Source organism: Podarcis bocagei (genome assembly GCF_964188305.1).
Source record: "Podarcis bocagei genome assembly, chromosome: 17".
NCBI lineage: Eukaryota > Metazoa > Chordata > Lepidosauria > Squamata > Lacertidae > Podarcis > Podarcis bocagei.
In genome coordinates this window covers 4,454,054-4,473,012 of record NC_138143.1, presented here as the reverse complement: position 1 = coordinate 4,473,012, position 18,959 = coordinate 4,454,054, and the positions used below count along the sequence as shown (strand labels likewise).

Sequence of the window (18,959 nt, the reverse complement as noted above, 5' to 3'; positions counted from 1 at the left end):
CTTAATTAGTAGGAAGGAAAATGTGTCATTTTGGGTTTTCTGCTTCAGGCATCAAAATGTTTTTGCCCAGTCTTGCATCCCTGAAGCACCATTTGTGTGTGTCATGCCACACACCTCTTTTTTTCCTCCTCAGCTTTGCTCATTTTCCTACCACTTATCGCTATGCCTGGAAAAGTTTGAGCCACTAAATCTCCCTGTGTGTGTGTGTGTGTGTGTGTGTGTGTGTGTGTGTGTGTGTGCCTGGCTGCTGCTAAAAATGTGAGCAGGGTCAGCAAAAAAAGGCAGCCACTCTGCTCTGAGCTGCAAAAGTGTCACCTGTTGCATTTCTCCCCAAATGATTCAGTGCTTTTGCTCAGGAACAGGACAGCCACCTGACTTGCAGGCAGACTGTAGTTCAGGGGTAGAGCATTTTCTTGCCACACAGAAGATCTCAGGTTCAATCTCCAGCATCTCCTGGTAGGGCTGAGAATGTTCCTTGTCTGAAACCCTGGAAAGCTGCTGCCTGTCAGTGCAGACAAGCTGAGCTAGATGGACCAATGAACCTGAGTATGAGGCAGTTCCCTTCCTGTGTGTCTTTAGTGGCAGCCGGATTCACACACAGGAGAATCATTTTCTGCTGGATTTCTGCCTGTCATCCACCAGTTTAAGGCCCAGAAATCCTACTGTGGAATAGTTAAGCTAGGAACAGCTTTTATACTGGCACACAAGAGATGTCCTTGAATCCACGGCCCACACCACTCTCCCCCCTTAGAATCCCACCCTGGAGAATTACCAGGCAGATGAGAGGAGTCAGGAACATCCAGCACCACTTCATCCACAGGGAGGGCCGGTAGCCAATCATGCAGGCAATGTCATCCATGAAACGATCGGCACCTGGAGGAAGTTGGGAGAGCGCATGAGAGCATAGCAAGAGCCCTGCTGGCTCAGAACCAAGGACTGTCCAGGCCAGTATCTTGCTTCCCACAGCAGCTCATATGGTGTTGATGCGAGAGCAGGAGGGAATAGCCCTCTCCTGCTGTAGCTCCTCAGCCAATAGTACTCTTGCAGCGGTTCTCAACTTGTGGGTCCCCAGATGTTGTTGGACTACAACTCCCATCATCCCTGAGCTCTGGCCTTGCTAGCTAGGGGTGATGGGAGTTGTAGTTCAACAACATCTGGGGACCCACAGGTTGAGAAAGGCTGTCTTAAGGGAAATGCTGCTTCTTTGAGATGGAGCAAAGGTTTATGATTATTTGTTCCAATCCCTCCTGGAGCCTCTTGGAAAGCCCTTGGCCCCACGTAGGCAGCCCTGCTCGCCTGCTCCTCCCTCCTCCCTCCTCCCTCTCCTAGTTGCGACAGATAAAACAGGAACCTTTCAAGGGCACAGCTCTGCCCAGGAGCCCAGAGAGGAAAGGGAAGTAGAGACACCTATGACTGGGGATGGGGCAGAACAAAACATGCCAGTTTCAACTTTTGCCCACATTTGCTGCACACACAAGGTCACACCTCGTTTTGCTCCCGACCCATTAAGCCAGAACAATGCTAACCCTGACCTTGAACACACAATCACTAAGTGAGCATGTTCATGTGGAATAGTTACCATTCAGCCCCTTTTAACTGCCCCACTGTGCTTCTAACTATGATGGCTGAAGTGTGCAGCTTAGTCCCACAACTATGAGTGCCCTGCAGCGTGCATGGCCCTGGCACCAAAAGTTGTGGGTGCCCAGCCCCTTCATGGGGAATTCTGTGGGTGCTTGGGCACCCAGGGCCCCAGCGAGTTGACACCTATGGCATGAGGTATTGTTTATGTGGGGGAAAGGTGCTTAATGTTTTCCCTTTGCAATGGAGTGTGCAGGGGCCTTTTGTGAAATCCACTCTTTTGTTGTTTTTCAGCCACTCAGACTATGAAATATGTAAGGGAGTTTAGGTGTGCGTTAGCCAGAGGTGGAGCTAACTGCTCCGACACCTGGAGCAGCACACATGCTGCGCACCTGGGGGCGGAGTGAGCATCCCGGGGGGGCGGGCGGTGATGTCACCCCCCTCAGGGATGACATCTGGGGCAGACCGCACCCGCCACCCCTTCCTCCGCCAGTGGTTAGAGCCAGTCCAAATGAGCAGCAGAACATGCTGGGAAACGGTTCCTGGGTTGTTTTAGGCTCCAGATGTGGGTGGGGTTGATGATGAAATGCTCCCTCATATATTTTACAAAGGAATAAACACATTTGCAAGGAGAAGAATGGTAGTCTGCCCTTTCCTTTGCCAAGCTAGCTATCCATGGGTATTTCCCCACACGCATCCGGTCATGGGACCTTCCGCTTGCCCCACTGGCAGTCTAAAGTCCAGGAACAGTTCTAGCATGAGACCAACCCTTAAAGCAGGAGTAGGGATGTGGGTGGCGCTGTGGGTTAAACCACAGAGTCTAGGGCTTGCCGATCAGAAGGTCGGCAGTTCAAATCCCCACGATGGGGTGAGTTCCCGTTGCTCAGTCCCTGCTCCTGCCAACCTAGCAGTTCGAAAGCACGGCAGCGCAAGCAGATAAATAGGTACTGCTCTGGCGGGAAGGTAAACAATGTTTCCGTGCGCTGCTCTGGTACGCCAGAAGTGGCTTAGTGATGCTGGCCACATGACCCGGAAGCTGTACGCCGGCTCCCTCGGCCAATAAAGTGAGATGAGCGCCGCAACCCCAGAGTTGCCTACGACTGGACCTAATGGTCAGGGGTCCCTTTCCCTTTTAGCTAACATGGCACCTTGTTAGCTAAACACCTGGAGGACACAGCATTGGCTGCCCTTGCTTTAAATCTGTGGCAAGTGACCTTGTGCCATATATTTGCTAGACTGACATTTTCCCTGCTGTTTCAAACCAAGGCTGTCATAGTGTTGACCATGTAAACAAATTACACCACTCCATGGCTGTTGGCTCCCTTGGTGCAAATTGAAAGGGCATTTTCACACATGAGGCCTAAATCCCTTTGAGTCTCTTGCACACTGCAGGCAAAAGCTCCCTGGAGAAAAGGTGCCATATAAATGCAATAAATAAAATGAAATACAAGACAGAAAGCTGAAGAGAATAATTTGTAATACAAATGAGCATTCTGGCCAACAGTGTTTTTTGTTTTTGTTTTAAAATCACATTAAAACATCCTCCTTTCACTTGCAAAGTATGTTGGGCGTCTGTGACTTCCAACCCCCAAGCAGTGCTGAGTCTCACTCCTGATCTGGCCCTCATATCCCTGCAGTTTATTCCCCAGAGGATTTTTTCCTCTCCCCATCTGGAAAACAGTGCCAGGTGGGGATAAGGCAGGTGGAAAGGCTCAGTGACACACAGACTCAATGCCCCTCAATTCCCCACAAGCCAACGGAAAACATTTATGTTTAAAAACATGAGTCTGCCCTGGCCACATGCAGTTTGGGGTCCCGTCTACACTATGCATTTAAAGCAGCATTGTGTCACTAGGAACAGAATCCTGGGAACTGTAGTTTGTTAAGGGTGCCGAGTGTAGTTAGGAGACCCCTATTCCCCTCTCAGAGCTACAATTCTCAGAGTTCTCTGGGGAAAAGAATAGATTGTTAAATCACTCTGGGAATTCTTTGAAGGTAGCACGGGGGGGGGGGGGGGCAGGTTGTGTCCTTTATGCTGCCCGGTGTTTGCTACAAATAAGTAAGTGATCTCTCTCCAAAGGTGGCACCCATCTTAAACGCAACAGTGGTCTCCCTCTCCACCCAAGAGTACTAGAAACATTTTCTCCAATTTATCCAGAGTGCAGCCTGTACACATCTGTGACAACTATGTGGCATTCTGGTGGACCAGCGTGCAGTGTCAACATTTGCGACTGCTTCTCTGTTTAGCCAACTGAGTTCCCCCCACTCTTCCAAACAGAGATACAACTTGATCTTACCGTAAACCCAGCCGACTGCTACGCACTCCCAGAAGGCCTGCCACAGAAGGGTCGTGCCACTTGCCGAGTAGTAATCAAATAGCTGGAAGACATACATACCCCCCTGGGTGGAGGGCCTGGGTGTGAGGTTCGCAGGGCACAACAAAATGCTTATCCAGTGGCTTCTTGTTCCCAGCACCTGGCTCCTACCATCCCACACCTCCCTTCAACATTCCTGAAACACCTCCATTCTTCTAACTAGGGGGTCAGCCTTACTTCTTAGCAGTGGTTCAGAGCAGCTCATTTCTCCAAAGCAGGAGCAACGCTTCTTTTCCTGGCACTGCTTTTGGGAACCCACTTCTCCTGCTTAGGGACAGCAAGGAGTGGAGAAAGGAAGAGCAGCAGTGCGGGGAGGCAGGTGCTGAAGAGGATGGCTGGCCCACAGGCAAAGGGGTCTGTGGCAAGAGAAGGTAGGCCTGTCAGAGGCCTGAGGTGGTGAATATAAATTGTGCACTCTCCTGCCATGTACACACACCCTGTGGCAACAGTGGTGCTTCTGGGATTCCCCTGCACCTGTCAGGGGCTGCAGGACGGGCTGCATCTGGGAATCCCAGGCTGTCCTTACTCCTTTCTTCAGGGTGATGTCACTGCCCAAATACGGGCACCAAGGGAAGACTGTCAATAAAGGACTCCCTGCCCACATGATCACAGGGTGCTTGTTGCAGCTGACCTGATGGCTTAGTCTTTTGAACCTCACCTCACCCTCAGTCATGTGCTCTGATTACAATTAATGTGCTCTGGCACACAGTTCAGGAATCTCATAGCAGAGGGTTTGTGCCTAAAAATAGGAGCGGCCACCTTCTTGCTGCACTTAACAGACATAACTGCCTCTGCTTCAAACACTGAATTCCAGTACAACCCGTACCATGTCTTTCAGAAGTATGTCCTACTGAATTTAACAGGGCTTGCTCCAAGGTAAGCAGGTTAGGACTGCAGCCTTATTGCCAATGGTTCAGGTGGGCTGTCCACCATTTTTTTTTTAAGCATCACCTGTACATATTTTCAATTAAATGTTTGTGCAGCACTGTGCTTCAATATTTATTTTTTAAAGCTCAGATCAGGGTTTTTTTAAGTTCAAAAATTGCCCAGGGGAGAGGGGAGTGGTATTGCGATGTCTAAGCCACCAGACAATCAGTAGTGTGCACAGCCAGTTGCTCCCAACTCACTGAACGGTTTTCCTTGGGCCTGGTTCTGAAAAGGAATAGGTACACCCAACAGCCACCAGAAGTGGTGAGTGCACTTCTAGAGCACAGCGGCCATTGATTCTAAGCCCATCTGTTTGCACACTTAAGTAAAGGACAGCTGGCAGGTGCAGTTGTGGCAACAAAGGCATAGCAGAGGCCATTGATAAGCTACTTAATCAGGCAGGGGCGTGAAGAGGGAGCAGGAGGCCCCTGGCAGCTCCAGGATCTTGTGTCAATTTTTGTCTGACCTCAGCTGATAGCTATTCACTGCCAGATCTGCCTATACTCTCTGACCGTAAAGCCAACCCCTTTCCTGCTTTGCAATGAGATCTCTTTGTCAGGTCACTTATACCTTTGCGTAGCTCCCCTGAGCAAGACTATTAGTCTATTTTGGACAATGGCACACAAGGTGAGCCAGCCTTAATAGATCAAGGTAAAGGCGCCTCAGCTGCTGTGTACAGTCATCAAAACAATAACTGAGAAACACCTAGACTGAGTGGAGCCCCTATAGATCCCTTTTTGGAAATTAAGGCCTTGCAAAACATGCCCTGTTAGGTTAAGCTGGGCTTCTTACAAGACTTCAGCAACAATTGGATTCCACGTAAGTCCTGAGATGCATTGCAAAATAAGCTTCACTAAACCTGAACTGTTACATAACTCAGATCTAAAGTCTTGCAGGCAGATTGCAGCCACTTTGCCAGCAAGTAGAACAACAGAGACTCAAATCTTTCCAGCCTGAAAGCCATATCAATGCATCTTTTTGCTTTGTTCTGTTCTAGCATGTGTTTGGGAATAATTGGCAATTAAAATTTTACTACACTTTTTTTTTCTTTGCTTGTATTCTGGATCTGACTGTGAGAGCAGCAGGAGGAGTCCAGATTTACTAGCAACGATATTAGCGACCTTGGACCACAGATTTTGGGTGCCATTAAAGGATGATGGAATACAATCTACTGGGAACTTGAGACCTAGGGCAACTAGGAAGCTGCATTCTCTGCTCCCCTGGAAGAACATCAGGGCAAAGGAAACATCAGCACCACACATCAGCCAGAGAGGGAGAAGCAGCAGGGAGCTTCTTTCCTCCTATCCTTTCAGAAAGAAACACTCTGTTCCAGTGCCCTGGGAGAGCAGAGCAAAGGAAAGCTAAGGACTGCCAGGACTATGTAGATTTTAGGAGATATGTGTGTGTGCACAAATCTTATTGCAATGGATTGTAAGTCGCCTTGAGGATCTTTGAGAGAAAGGTGGGGTATAAATCTTCTACATAAACAAAATCTCCTGCACCAAGTCCTCCTCATTCATTCCAGTGATGCTTGTGCAGGGAGAAGGTCATAGTGAGGGAGGTCCTCTATTGTATTATACCTCGGTCACCATGGACAGCTCAAGGAAGAAGCAGACAGCACAGGAGACAGCCACAATGACCTCTCGCTGGAATCGGAAGGTGTAGGCGGCTGGGAAGAAATCCAGGATACCAGTGATAAAGCCTTCAACGCCCACGAACTGTGAAGGTGGGGAGTGAGATATAAAAGCAAGGCGATTGGAGAAAGAAGGAAGGAAAATAGTAAGATGTCGGGCAATGTGCTTGCTTTGCCCTCCCCTCCTCCTTCATGAAAACACTCTGCTTCTTGGCCACTTCCCGCCCTGCCCTCCCCGCCCCCAAACTCTCACCTGGCTATCCAAGCCCAGGAGCAGCAGCATGAAGAAAAAGAGGGCAGCCCAGAGTGGAGCGACAGGCATCAGAGTGACAGCTCGTGGGTAGGCGATAAATGCCAGGCCAGGCCCTGGGAAGAGGGGAGGAAGGAAGAGACAATCTTAGAATGCTGGAACATGTGGCTCCCATTAAGGGAAGTTGGGGCTGTATTCAACCAAGAGTGGACCCAGTGACATTAAGAAACCTTAGTTAGTGATGCCCATTAACTTCAATGGGTTTACTGAGTAGAACTAGTGTTGACTACCAGCCTCAGTCACATGTACCCCAAGCAAGCACTGATGTTGGCAGCTAGGGCAGAAGTCCATCTCTATAAATGTCTGGCACACATTTAGTAACAATAAAGCAAGCCTCTAGTTACCAGGGCTGCAGAAATGAGGTGGCCACTCCAGCTCAGAGCTCTACACAGCTCTCTGGTTCTCCTCCGGTTTGAAGTGGAGCAAATTATGCATGATTGACTTGAATAATTTATTGGACCTACTACATTGGCATCAAACCAGAATTCGATGGCTGCTGAGTTCAGGCAGTCCTGGTTATCCCTACACAGTTTTATTGTTGTGCAATGCAAGTGCTGGAGTGGGCTTTGGCTTTCACACTCAGCATCCAAAGGATCTCAGCCTTCATTTTCCTCCCTCAAAACAAAACCAGTTTCAAGCCCTTATGGGCTTTGAAGGATGTGGGCAGCACATACTAAGATATTGCGAACTAGAAAGAGGGAGGGTTGGAGGAAAAGCACCATTATTCAGATTGCTATGTAGCTTTTTGCCCTTCTCGTGACAAGCAGGGTCTAACCATCCGTTATGCAAAATAAGCCAATATAAATCCGCAGAAGTCTCAGAATTTAGCTTTTCTTGGAACACAGTATCAATCAATCATAAATTTATTTCTTTACCAAATTGGACTATCAAAGTGTGAAATGGCATTCAACGATGGTTTACTCAGAGGAGACACAATGAAATGAATGAACATGACTAAGTTAGGTCCATTAATTTCAATATGCCTGGTCTGAGCAAAACTTAGTTGAATACCAAGAATGGTGTTTTATCACTGATCATAGAATCATAGAATCATAGAGTTGGAAGAGACCACAAGGGTCATCGAGTCCAACCCCCTGCCAAGACAAAACAACCCCCTGCCAAGACAAAACAACCCCCTTATCAACCCCCTGATAAGACAAAAGAAATACTCACAAACAGCATCTTTAAAAGCAACACAAAACAGTGTATTTAAAATGATGGGCGGGGGGGGGGAGAGAAATCAAATTAATCAAAACACTTAAATTCCAACTTTTGTAATTGGTCATCAAGAAAAATGATATATAGTAAATCCATACCTAGCTTTAACAGCAGCAAGGCCAAAACAACAACAAGAGTACTTATAAATGGACAAAATATTAATCCCATTCACAACATAAATAAATTCAAACCTAAGTTGGACAGGTCATATGCAACAAACCCTTTTTGTTATTATTTCTGCATCAGATCATAAATTGGATAAATAAAGAGATATGAAGAAGATCCTCTAACTCATTTCCTCCACTGTAAAAGAATCTCTCCTCTTTTGGTATCCTCATATAATTAAGTGCATTTCCATCTCCAGTAGCCACAAACCAAAGGTATCTAAAGGTGTTTCCTGAGATGGGTGTCCTAGAACTCTATCGAGTAACAGTCAGGTTGAAATGTTTTCTTAGCACAGGAAAAAAAACACACGAGAAGGTGAAGACTTCTAAACTATGTGCTAACTAAAATCAGCAGCAGTGCAGAATATGAGCTCCCTTTTACTAGAGGTTAGTTGTTGTTCCAAACATGTTAATACTTTTTTTTTTTTTTTAATAAAATTTTTATTGGTTTTACAACGTTTTTAAGAAAAACAAACAAACACAAAAAGTAACAGACATACATGAATAGTTTCAAACATATTTTCATAAACCTCTTTTCTTGGACTTCCCCATACCCCCCCTCTCTGCATCCCAATGTCCATAATTCAACTAGCAACTCCCAGTTGTTACTTTCTAATCTCTGTCATCTTAGTCCTCTTTTATAATCTAGCCTTGTATCCCTGTACCCTTTTACTTCTGGAAACCAGAACATTTTAGCATTCATTAAGTTTATAGTAGTCCTTAAGATAACTTTTAAATTTTCTCCATTCTTCTTCCACCGTCTCTTTTCGTTGATCACGGATTCTGCCTGTCATCTCGGCCAGTGTCATATAGTCCATCACTTTCATCTGCCATTCTTCCAAAGTAGGTAAATCTTGTGTCTTCCAATACTTTGCGATAAGTATTCTTGCGCTCTATGTGGGGCTACCTTTGAAGGTGACTCGGAAACTACAACTAATCCAGAATGCGGCAGCTAGACTGGTGACTGGGAGCGGCCGCCGAGACCATATAACACCGGTCTTGAAAGACCTGCATTGGCTCCCAGTACGTTTCCGAGCACAATTCAAAGTGTTGGTGCTGACCTTTAAAGCCCTAAACGGCCTCGGTCCAGTATACCTGAAGGAGCGTCTCCACCCCCATCATTCTGCCCGGACGCTGAGGTCCAGCGCCGAGGGCCTTCTGGCGGTTCCCTCATTGCGAGAAGCAAAGCTACAGGGAACCAGGCAGAGGGCCTTCTCGGTAGTGGCGCCCGCCCTGTGGAACGCCCTTCCAGCAGATGTCAAAGTGATAAACAACTATCTGACATTCAGGAGACATCTTAAGGCAGCCCTGTTCAGGGAAGTTTTTAACGTGTGATATTTTATTGTATTTTTGGTTTTTATGGAAGCCGCCCAGAGTGGCTGGGGAGGCCCAGCCAGATGGGCGGGGTATAAATAATAAATTATTATTATTATTATTATTGCTGCTGTTGTGGCATACATGAAGAAAGTTCTATCTTTCTTTGTCACCAATTGGCCGACAATGCCCAAGAGGAAGGCCTCTGGTTTTTTAGAAAAGGTACATTTAAGTACCTTTTTCATTTCATTATAGATCATTTCCCAGAAGGCCTTTATCTTCGGGCATGTCCACCAAAGGTGATAGAAGGTACCTTCAGTCTCTTTACACTTCCAACATTTATTGTCGGGCAAATGATAGATTTTTGCCAGTTTGACTGGGGTCATGTACCACCTGTAAACCATTTTCATAATGTTTTCCTTTAAGGCATTACATGCCGTAAATTTAATACCGGTGTTCCATAACCATTCCCAGTCAGCTGACATAATGTTATGTCCAACATCCTGAGCCCACTTAATCATAGCCGATTTAACTGTTTCATCCTGTGTGTTCCATTTCAACAACAAGTTGTACATTCTAGATAAATTCTTAGTATTGGATTCTAACAATTCGGTCTCTAATTTTGATTTTTCCACCTGGAAACCGATTTTCCTATCCTGTTTAAAAAATTCCATTATTTGGCGATATTGGAACCAATTTTCTACTTTATGCTTCAATTTCTCCTGACTTTGTAGTTTGAATTTATCTCCATCCTGTTCTAAGATTTCCCAATACTTCGGCCATCCGACCTCCATATTGAGTTTCTTCACTGCTTTAGCCTCCACTGGTGACACCCATCTAGGGGTTTTATTTTCCAATAGATCTTTATATCTTATCCAAACATTAAATAATGCTTTTCTAACAATGTGATTTTTAAAGGCACTGTTAACTTTATCATACCAAAGATATGCATGCCAACCGAAAGCATTATTGAAACCTTCCAGATCCAAGATGTCCGTGTTCTCGAGGAGCATCCATTCTTTCAGCCAGCAAAAAGCTGCTGCCTCATAATACAATTTTAGGTCCGGCAGGGCAAAACCCCCTCTTTCTTTAGCGTCAGTCAATATTTTAAATTTAATTCGGGGCTTTTTGCCCTGCCAGACAAATTTCGAGATGTCTTTGTGCCACCTCTTAAAACATTCCATCTTGTCAAGAATCTGCAAGGTCTGAAACAAAAACAACATTCTAGGCAATACATTCATTTTAATTACTGCAATTCGGCCTAACATTGACAGTTTCAAATTTGACCATATTTCTAGATCTTTTTTAATTTCTGACCAACATTTTTCATAGTTGTCCTTATACAAATTCACATTCTTAGATGTTAAATAAACCCCTAGGTATTTCACCTTCTTGACCACAGTCAAACCTGTTTCCTCTTGAAATTTCTCCTTTTCCATATCTGTTAGATTTTTCCCTAAAACTTTAGTTTTTTGCTTATTCAACTTAAATCCAGCTACCTGGCCAAATTGTTGTATTATTTCTAGAACCTTTTTCGTACTAGTGTTTGGCTCTTGCAAAGTCAATACTAGGTCATCTGCATACGCTCTTAACTTATACTGTTTAGCTCCGACCTGCACACCTTTGACCTGCTGGTCTCCAAACATGTTAATACAGGCAAGGGAGACCAGTGGCTCTCCAAACATTGTTAGACTCCAACTCCCATCATCCCTGACCATTGGCAATGCTAGATGGGCATGATGAGAGCTGGAGTCCAACCAAAGAGAGAAGGCAAAACTGCCCAACACCTACTTTGCCTCTGTCTTCACCCAAAAGGAAAGCAGTGCCCAACTCGGTGATAACAGAATAAACGACACAAGAAGGAAGCTGCAGCCTTGCTACTTTGAACGAATTCAGATCTCCAGGGCCTGTTGAGCTGCACCCAAGGGCACTAAAAGAGCTTGTAATCTCAGAGGCTCTGTCTATAATCTTAGAGAATTCCTGGAGAACAGGTGAGGTTCCTGCAGATTAGAGGAGGGGTGTGAGCACTTAGAAAAGGATGCTGTGATTAGTAAAATCCAGCACAGGTTTCTTGAAAACAAGTCATGCCAGACAAATCTCATTTCTTTTTTTAAAAAAAGATTTACAAGCTAGGTGTATCAGGGGAATGCTGTGGATGCAGTGTATCTTGATTTCAGTAACATTTTTTACAAAGTCCCCCAGAATACTCTTGTGGAAAAGCTAGTAAAATGCAGGCTAGACGAGGTAACTGTTAGGTGGATTTGTTGCTGGGAGACTGATCAAACCCAAAGAGAACTCATTAATGGCTCCTCATCATCCTGGAAAAAAGTGACAAGTGAGGTGCCACAGGGTTCTGTCCTGAGCTGGTTGTTGTTCAATGTCTTTATAAATGACTTGGATAATGGAACTGAGGGGATGCTCATCAAATTTGCAGATGACCCCCAAACTAGCAGGTAGCTAATACCAAAGAAGACAGAATGAGAATTCAATATGACCTTAACAGATTGAAGAACTGGGCCAAAAGTAACAAAATGAATTTCAGTAGGGCCAAATGTAAGGTTGTGCACTTAGGCAGGAATAACCTGGTGCACAATAGTACCTGGCTTGCTAATAGTACACGTGAAAAGGATCTAGGGGTCTTAGTAGACCACAAGCTTAACGTGAGTCAACAGTGTGATGCAGCAGCGCAAAAAAAAAAAAAAAAAAGCTACTGATATTTTAGGTTGCATCAACAGAATTATAGTGTCTCAATCATGAGAAGTAATAGTCCTGCTCTATTCTGCCTTGGTCAGACCACACCTGGAGTCCGGTGTCCAGTTGTGGGCACCACAATTTAAGGATATTGACAAGCTGGAACATGTGCTGAGGAGGGCAACCAAGATGATTAAGGGTCTGTAAACTAAGCCTTATGAGGAGGAAAAAATCCTTAAATAAGAGACACGGGGGAATGATTAATGGACTTCAATGTCTGTACACTAATGCGCAAAGCATGGGAAATAAACAAGATGAGCTTGAGCTCTTGGTACAGCAAACTAAATATGACATAATAGGCATCACTGAAACCTGGTGGGATAAGTCCCACGATTGGAATGTAATAATGGGGGGATACAATCTATTTCAGAGAAACAGACCAGACAAGAAAGGAGGAGGAGTGGCGTTATATGTCAGGGATGTGTATACCTGTGAAGAGATCCAAGATTTAGAACCTCAAAGCCAAAGTGAGAGCATTTGGGTCAAAATTAAGGGAGAGAAGAATAACAGAGACCTCATTGTGGGAGTTTACTATAGATCCCCAAGCCAAACGGAGGACATAGATGATGCCTTCCTGGAACAGATGGCCAAGCATGCAAAAGGAAGGGAGACAGTAGTAATGGGGGACTTCAATTACCCGGATATTTGTTGGATGTCAAACTCAGCCAAGAGCATAAGGTCAAACAGATTCCTCACTGGCCTTGCAGACAACTTAATTGTCCAGAAAGTGGGAGAAGCAACAAGAGGAACAGCCATTTTAGATCTGGTCCTAACCAATGTTGATGACCTGGTTAGTGGGGTAGAAGTGGAAGGATCATTAGGTGCGAGTGATCATGCTCTTCTGAAGTTTACTATACAGCGGAAAGGAGCAGCCAAGCATACTAGGACTCAATTTCTTGACTTTAAGAAAGCCGACTTCATAAAACTTAGGGAAGTGCTGGGTGAGATCCCATGGACAGTAATACTAAAAGGAAAGGGAGTTCATGATGGCTGGGAGTTTGTTAAGAGGGAGATAGTAAAAGCACAACGTCAGGCAATACCAATGAGACGGAAACATGGAAGGTGCCTAAAGAAGCCAGGGTGGCTATCTAAAGAACTTTTAACTGAGTTAAGATTAAAAAAAGATGTGTACAAAAAATGGAAAAGGGGGGAAACCACCAAAGAGGAATTCAAACAAATAGCCAGCACGTGTAGACACAAAGTCAGAAAAGCTAAAGCACAGAATGAACTCAGGCTTGCTAGAGAGGTTGAAAGCAACAAAAAAGGCTTTTATGGGTATGTTCGTAGCAAAAGGAAGAACAAAGAAACAGTGGGGTCACTCAGAGGAGAAGATGGTGAAATGCAAACAGGGGACACAGAAAGGGCTCAACTCCTCAATGCCTTCTTTGCCTCAGTCTTCTCCGATAAAGAAAACAATGCCCGACCTGAAGAATTTGGAGCAAATGATTCAGCAAAGGAAACACAGCCCAGAATAACTAAGGAGATAGTACAAGAATACTTGGCTAGTTTAGATGTATTCAAGTCTCCAGGGCCAGATGAACTGCATCCAAGAGTATTAAAAGAACTGGCAGATGTGATCTCAGAACCACTGGCAGTCATCTTTGAGAATTCCTGGAGAACAGGCGAAGTCCTGGCAGACTGGAGGAGGGCAAATGTTGTCCTTATTTTCAAAAAGGGGAAAAGAGAGGACCCAAATAATTACCGCCCAGTCAGTCTGACATCAATACCAGGGAAGATTCTGGAGCAGATCATTAAGCAAACAGTCTGTGAGCACCTAGAAAGGAATGCTGTGATCACCAATAGTCAGCATGGATTTCTGAAAAACAAGTCATGTCAGACTAACCTGATCTCGTTTTTTGACAGAATTACAAGCCTGGTAGATGAAGGGAACGCAGTGGATGTAGCCTACCTTGATTTCAGCAAGGCATTTGACAAGGTGCCCCATTATATTCTTGTAAAGAAGCTGGTAAAATGTGGTCTTGACTATGCTACCACTCAGTGGATTTGTAACTGGCTGACAGACCGAACCCAAAGGGTGCTCATCAATGGTTCCTCTTCATCCTGGAGAAGAGTGACTAGTGGGGTGCCACAGGGTTCTGTCTTGGGCCCGGTCTTATTCAACATCTTTATCAACGACTTGGATGATGGACTCAAGGGCATCCTGATCAAATTTGCAGATGACACCAAACTGGGAGGGGTGGCTAACACCCCAGAGGACAGGATCACACTTCAAAACGACCTTGACAGATTAGAGAACTGGGCAAAAACAAACAAGATGAATTTTAATAGGGAGAAATGTAAAGTTTTGCACTTGGGCAAAAAAAATGAGAGGCACAAATACAAGATGGGTGACACCTGGCTTGAGAGCAGTACATGTGAAAAGGATCTAGGAGTCTTGGTTGACCACAAACTTGACATGAGCCAACAGTGTGACGCGGCAGCTAAAAAAGCCAATGCAATTCTGGGCTGCATAAATAGGAGTATAGCATCTAGATCAAGGGAAGTAATAGTGCCACTGTATTCTGCTCTGGTCAGACCTCACCTGGAGTACTGTGTCCAGTTCTGGGCACCACAGTTCAAGAAGGACACTGACAAACTGGAGCGTGTCCAGAGGAGGGCAACCAAAATGGTCAAAGGCCTGGAAACGATGCCTTATGAGGAACGGCTAAGGGAGCTGGGCATGTTTAGCCTGGAGAAGAGGAGGTTAAGGGGTGATATGATAGCCATGTTCAAATATATAAAAGGATGTCACATAGAGGAGGGAGAAAGGTTGTTTTCTGCTGCTCCAGAGAAGCGGACACGGAGCAATGGATCCAAACTACAAGAAAGAAGATTCCACCTAAACATTAGGAAGAACTTCCTGACAGTAAGAGCTGTTCGACAGTGGAATTTGCTGCCAAGGAATGTGGTGGAGTCTCCTACTTTGGAGGTCTTTAAGCAGAGGCTTGACAACCATATGTCAGGAGTGCTCTGATGGTGTTTCCTGCTTGGCAGGGGGTTGGACTCGATGGCCCTTGTGGTCTCTTCCAACTCTATGATTCTATGAACGGTGGAGGGAGTTGGCGTGTTTAGCCCGGAAGAGAGAGGAGATGTGATAGCCATTTTCAAATATCTAAAGAGCTGTCATGTGGAAGATGGAGCAAGCTTGTTTTCTCCTGCTCTGGTGGGTAGGACACGAATCAATGGTTTCAAGTTATAAGAAACGACATTCTGACTAAACACCAGGAAGAACTTCTTGACAGTAAAAATTGTGGAATGGTCTCCCTTGGAAGGTGGTGGACTCTCCTTCCTTGGAGGTGGAGGTTTTTAAGCAGAAGTTGGATGGTCATTTGTCATGGATGCCTTAGTTGAGATTCCTGCATTGCAGGTGGTTGGACTCTATGACCCTCGGGGTCCCTTCCAGCTCTATGGTTCTATAACACATGACAGGCCACAGTTTCCCCTTTCCTGCTCTGAATCAATTACCTTTTTTAGTAAAGTATTAGCCTTCCCTGCACCCTTTGCCAGGCCCACTTGAGCTGCCTTGTGGCTTACAGCACAGTGGCTGTTCTCTCACCAGCTGGGAAGGGAATGAACGCCAAGTTCCAGTTATGGAGAGATTTAAATGACAGGTAGCCAACCCAACATGAGGAGAACCACGGGGTTCCCCGTCCCATGGCTGCCTCTTACAGAATAGTAGTCAACCCAGCATCTCAGTCCCTGAGGAGACTCTGTGACAGGTGGTCTGAACACTCACCAGATTCAGCTACCTTGGAGATATCAACTCCTTGTTCTGCTGCCATGAAGCCCAGAATGGAGAAGACCACAAAGCCAGAGAAGAAGCTGGTCCCGCTATTGATCAGAGCCAGGATGATGGCATCTCTGGGGAGGGAAGGCAAAATAGCTATCAAATGGGGCTGTAGGCTGGCATGGAAGAGAAGAGAGGAGAGAGAAGAGGAAAGGGATTTCTGCTGCCTGAGAACCTGGAGAACGGTTGCCAATCGGTGGTGAGCCAGATGGACCATTGCTCTGGCTCTCGACAAGGCAGCTTCCTTTCCAATCAAAAGCAGACACGAAAGAGGGACTTCCTTAGCAATGCAAGGAAAGGCCCAAAGGACTTTCATCAACAAATGCATTCACCATCTCGTCAGCTGCAAATATCCATTTTACCCTGGTGGGCAACATTCAAGGACCAGATAATACTCTACTGTGAAGCATATAACTCCATCTTATGTCAAATGAGGCACCTGAACACCTGTGTTTTTCAATGGGTTTAGGCGTGTCTAATCAGGCTGCGAATGGAGTAGCAGCAGGTGGGAGGCCTTTTGACATGACATGCCTGCATACATGTGCATATAGCATGCTGGTGGGAGGGAGCCTATGGTATGGCCGGGAGCCTAGAACCAGTAGCAGGAGGAAGCATGGAGTTAGAGGCAAGTGGGAGTGGGGTTTCAGAGTCTGCTTGTGGGATAGGGAGATGGGTTGGGAGGGAGGCTGTATCTCTAAGCCCAGCACAATCAGCAGCAGGAGGCATAGAGGCAGGAAGACTCGCTGAGTGTTTGGAAGCACATGCATGTGATGGAGGTCACGTCTGGAGTCTATGTGCTGGCAGCAGGAGGCAACACAGAGATGGGGATCAGGCAGGGAGACCTTAAGAGTGTCCTGCCATTAGCATTAGGCAGGAAGTTGGATTGTGCTGCTGTGTCCAGGGATGGGGAAACAGTGGCCCTCCATATATTGTTGGACTACCATTCCCATCATGCCTCACCACTGGCCATGCTGGCTTGTTGGGGGCGAGGGGAGACTGACAAAATCTGGAAGATACCAGGTCCCCATCTCTGGCTTTAACCCAATACCAGGAAGAGGGGGGAGTGCAGAGTGGAAGGAACTTTCAGAACCGAAAGGCTTGCTTGCCCATCATTCTCCTCCACAAGGGCTCCCCACCCACAGAGCTCGGCTTGAGGGAACATCCAGAAACCTGTCACAGGACCTACAGCTTCTCCTAGTTGTCGTATCCTTAATGCAATTGGTGAGACTTGCATGTGTGCATATGAGGCAATGATTAAATACAGGCGCGCAGCAAAAATATTCTGTTTGGTGGCTTCCCTGTCTCCTTTTGTGATCATCTGCGCTGTCTACTCAGGAGTAAGTCCCAGTGACTTCATTGGGACTTATTCCCAGGTAAGTGTGCACTCCTAGAAATGCTTCCTGGGAGTAAGCTCCAAAAAACCCAGTGGGATTTCTGAGTAGACACATACTGTACCTGGGATTGTGCTGGAAATCTTCCAGGAGCAGAAATGTTTGGCAGCAGTGGGTGATTTGGAAGGTATCTGCAATTGAGAACATTTCCCGCACTGTTTCATTTTCAGTAGACCCAGTATTGCAATCAGTGAGTGTTCCCTATAATCAGTCCTAGGCAAAATGAAATTGATTCAGAGAACCATCTTGGATTTGGGGGAGGGGAGGGGCGGTTTAAAACAGTTGCCAGTGGTCTGACTGCCAGTAGAATGGCTATAAAGAAATGAAGGCAGAGCTGCTCCTGCAGAACCATTCATAGTTGCATAGAAGAGGGAATTCCAGTGAGGCTTGTCACTTGCTTCTATACACCTGTTAAAGGTGTGTTTGAATTATAACTGCAAGCCAGCCCCAGCCAGTACATGCTAGCTGGGGCTGATGGGAGTGCTAGTCCAAAATATCTGCAGGGCTCCTGGTTGGCAAAATCTGGTGTAGAAAGAGGAGCCCTGCCCTCTCTGGCACCTGCCCACCTCTATTGTCAAGCAAGTCTCCTCCAGCACCACGACCAAGTGACGCCCCACTGTGTCAAGCCTTCTGAAGAGTTTTGATGATCCTGCATAGAATTCGGTTGTGCCTAAGAACTTGTCCCATTTCAGTTTACAGAAATAACACTTTATAATTGCTTTCCTTTGATGAACACATTGTTGTTGTTGGCATCCATCTGCCTCGAGAAACAATGGAGTGGACCTCCAGGTGTGAAGTCAAATCGCTGCATTAGCAGCACTGAAGCGCAAGCCTGGGCTGTGCGTATGGAAGTCCTGGGCTGCCTGGACAACTAAACCCCGCTCTTGGCCTCGCTGATGTAGTCAAATGACACATCATTTCCCTGCCCTGCCCTGATGCCATCGTCCATAATAACTTCCATTCTACATAGGAGAAAAGGGAGAGTGCTCACCAGCCACAAAATTATTATGGACTATTTTATTACTGGGTGATTGCTGTTTTATTACTGGATGGAAGTCGTTCTGCACACTGGACAAGTCAGTCAAGTAAGGTAGACATCTAGCATTGCCAAACTAGCCAGAAAAACCAGCAAATGGCGTGGCTGTCTCTTGCATGTTGCAAAACTCCCTGTTTGAGATGCAGAAATCAACAGGTGATACATTTTGTGGGGTGGAGATAAACAGACATAACTTGCTAATAGATGAAGATCAGGCTATGACTGGCTACAGCTGAAGGCTGAAAAAATCAGTTTTTATGAGTTGGGTACTCATCAAGTCATTGTTATGGGGCAAAGGTGTTGAACAATGGAGAAGATTGTGTGGGGAGGGGTGACGTTCTCTTTTGCTGGAGGATTTTAAGCCGGGGGGGGGCATCCAGATGTTGTTGGTCTCCAACTCCCATGAGCCTCAGCCAGCATGGCCACAAGTTCCCCACCCCAGATTTAAGCAGAGGTAAGATTGCTGAGCCCTCCC

General features: G+C 46.0%; 1 protein-coding gene across 2 annotated transcripts in view; it reads right to left on the bottom strand.

Annotated features, from left to right (window-relative positions):
• SLC6A8 (solute carrier family 6 member 8) overlaps nucleotides 1-18,959 on the bottom strand; it is a 41,753-nt gene that overhangs the window by 9,397 nt on the left and 13,397 nt on the right. For both annotated transcript variants that reach the window (XM_081177210.1, XM_081177211.1), the window contains exons 7-11: nucleotides 16,007-16,131; nucleotides 6,767-6,879; nucleotides 6,461-6,598; nucleotides 3,876-3,978; nucleotides 773-873 (exon numbers count right to left, since the gene is read on the bottom strand). In XM_081177210.1, coding sequence (XP_081033336.1) covers nucleotides 773-873; nucleotides 3,876-3,978; nucleotides 6,461-6,598; nucleotides 6,767-6,879; nucleotides 16,007-16,131 — 580 coding nt within the window. The remainder of the gene's footprint in view (nucleotides 1-772; nucleotides 874-3,875; nucleotides 3,979-6,460; nucleotides 6,599-6,766; nucleotides 6,880-16,006; nucleotides 16,132-18,959) is intronic.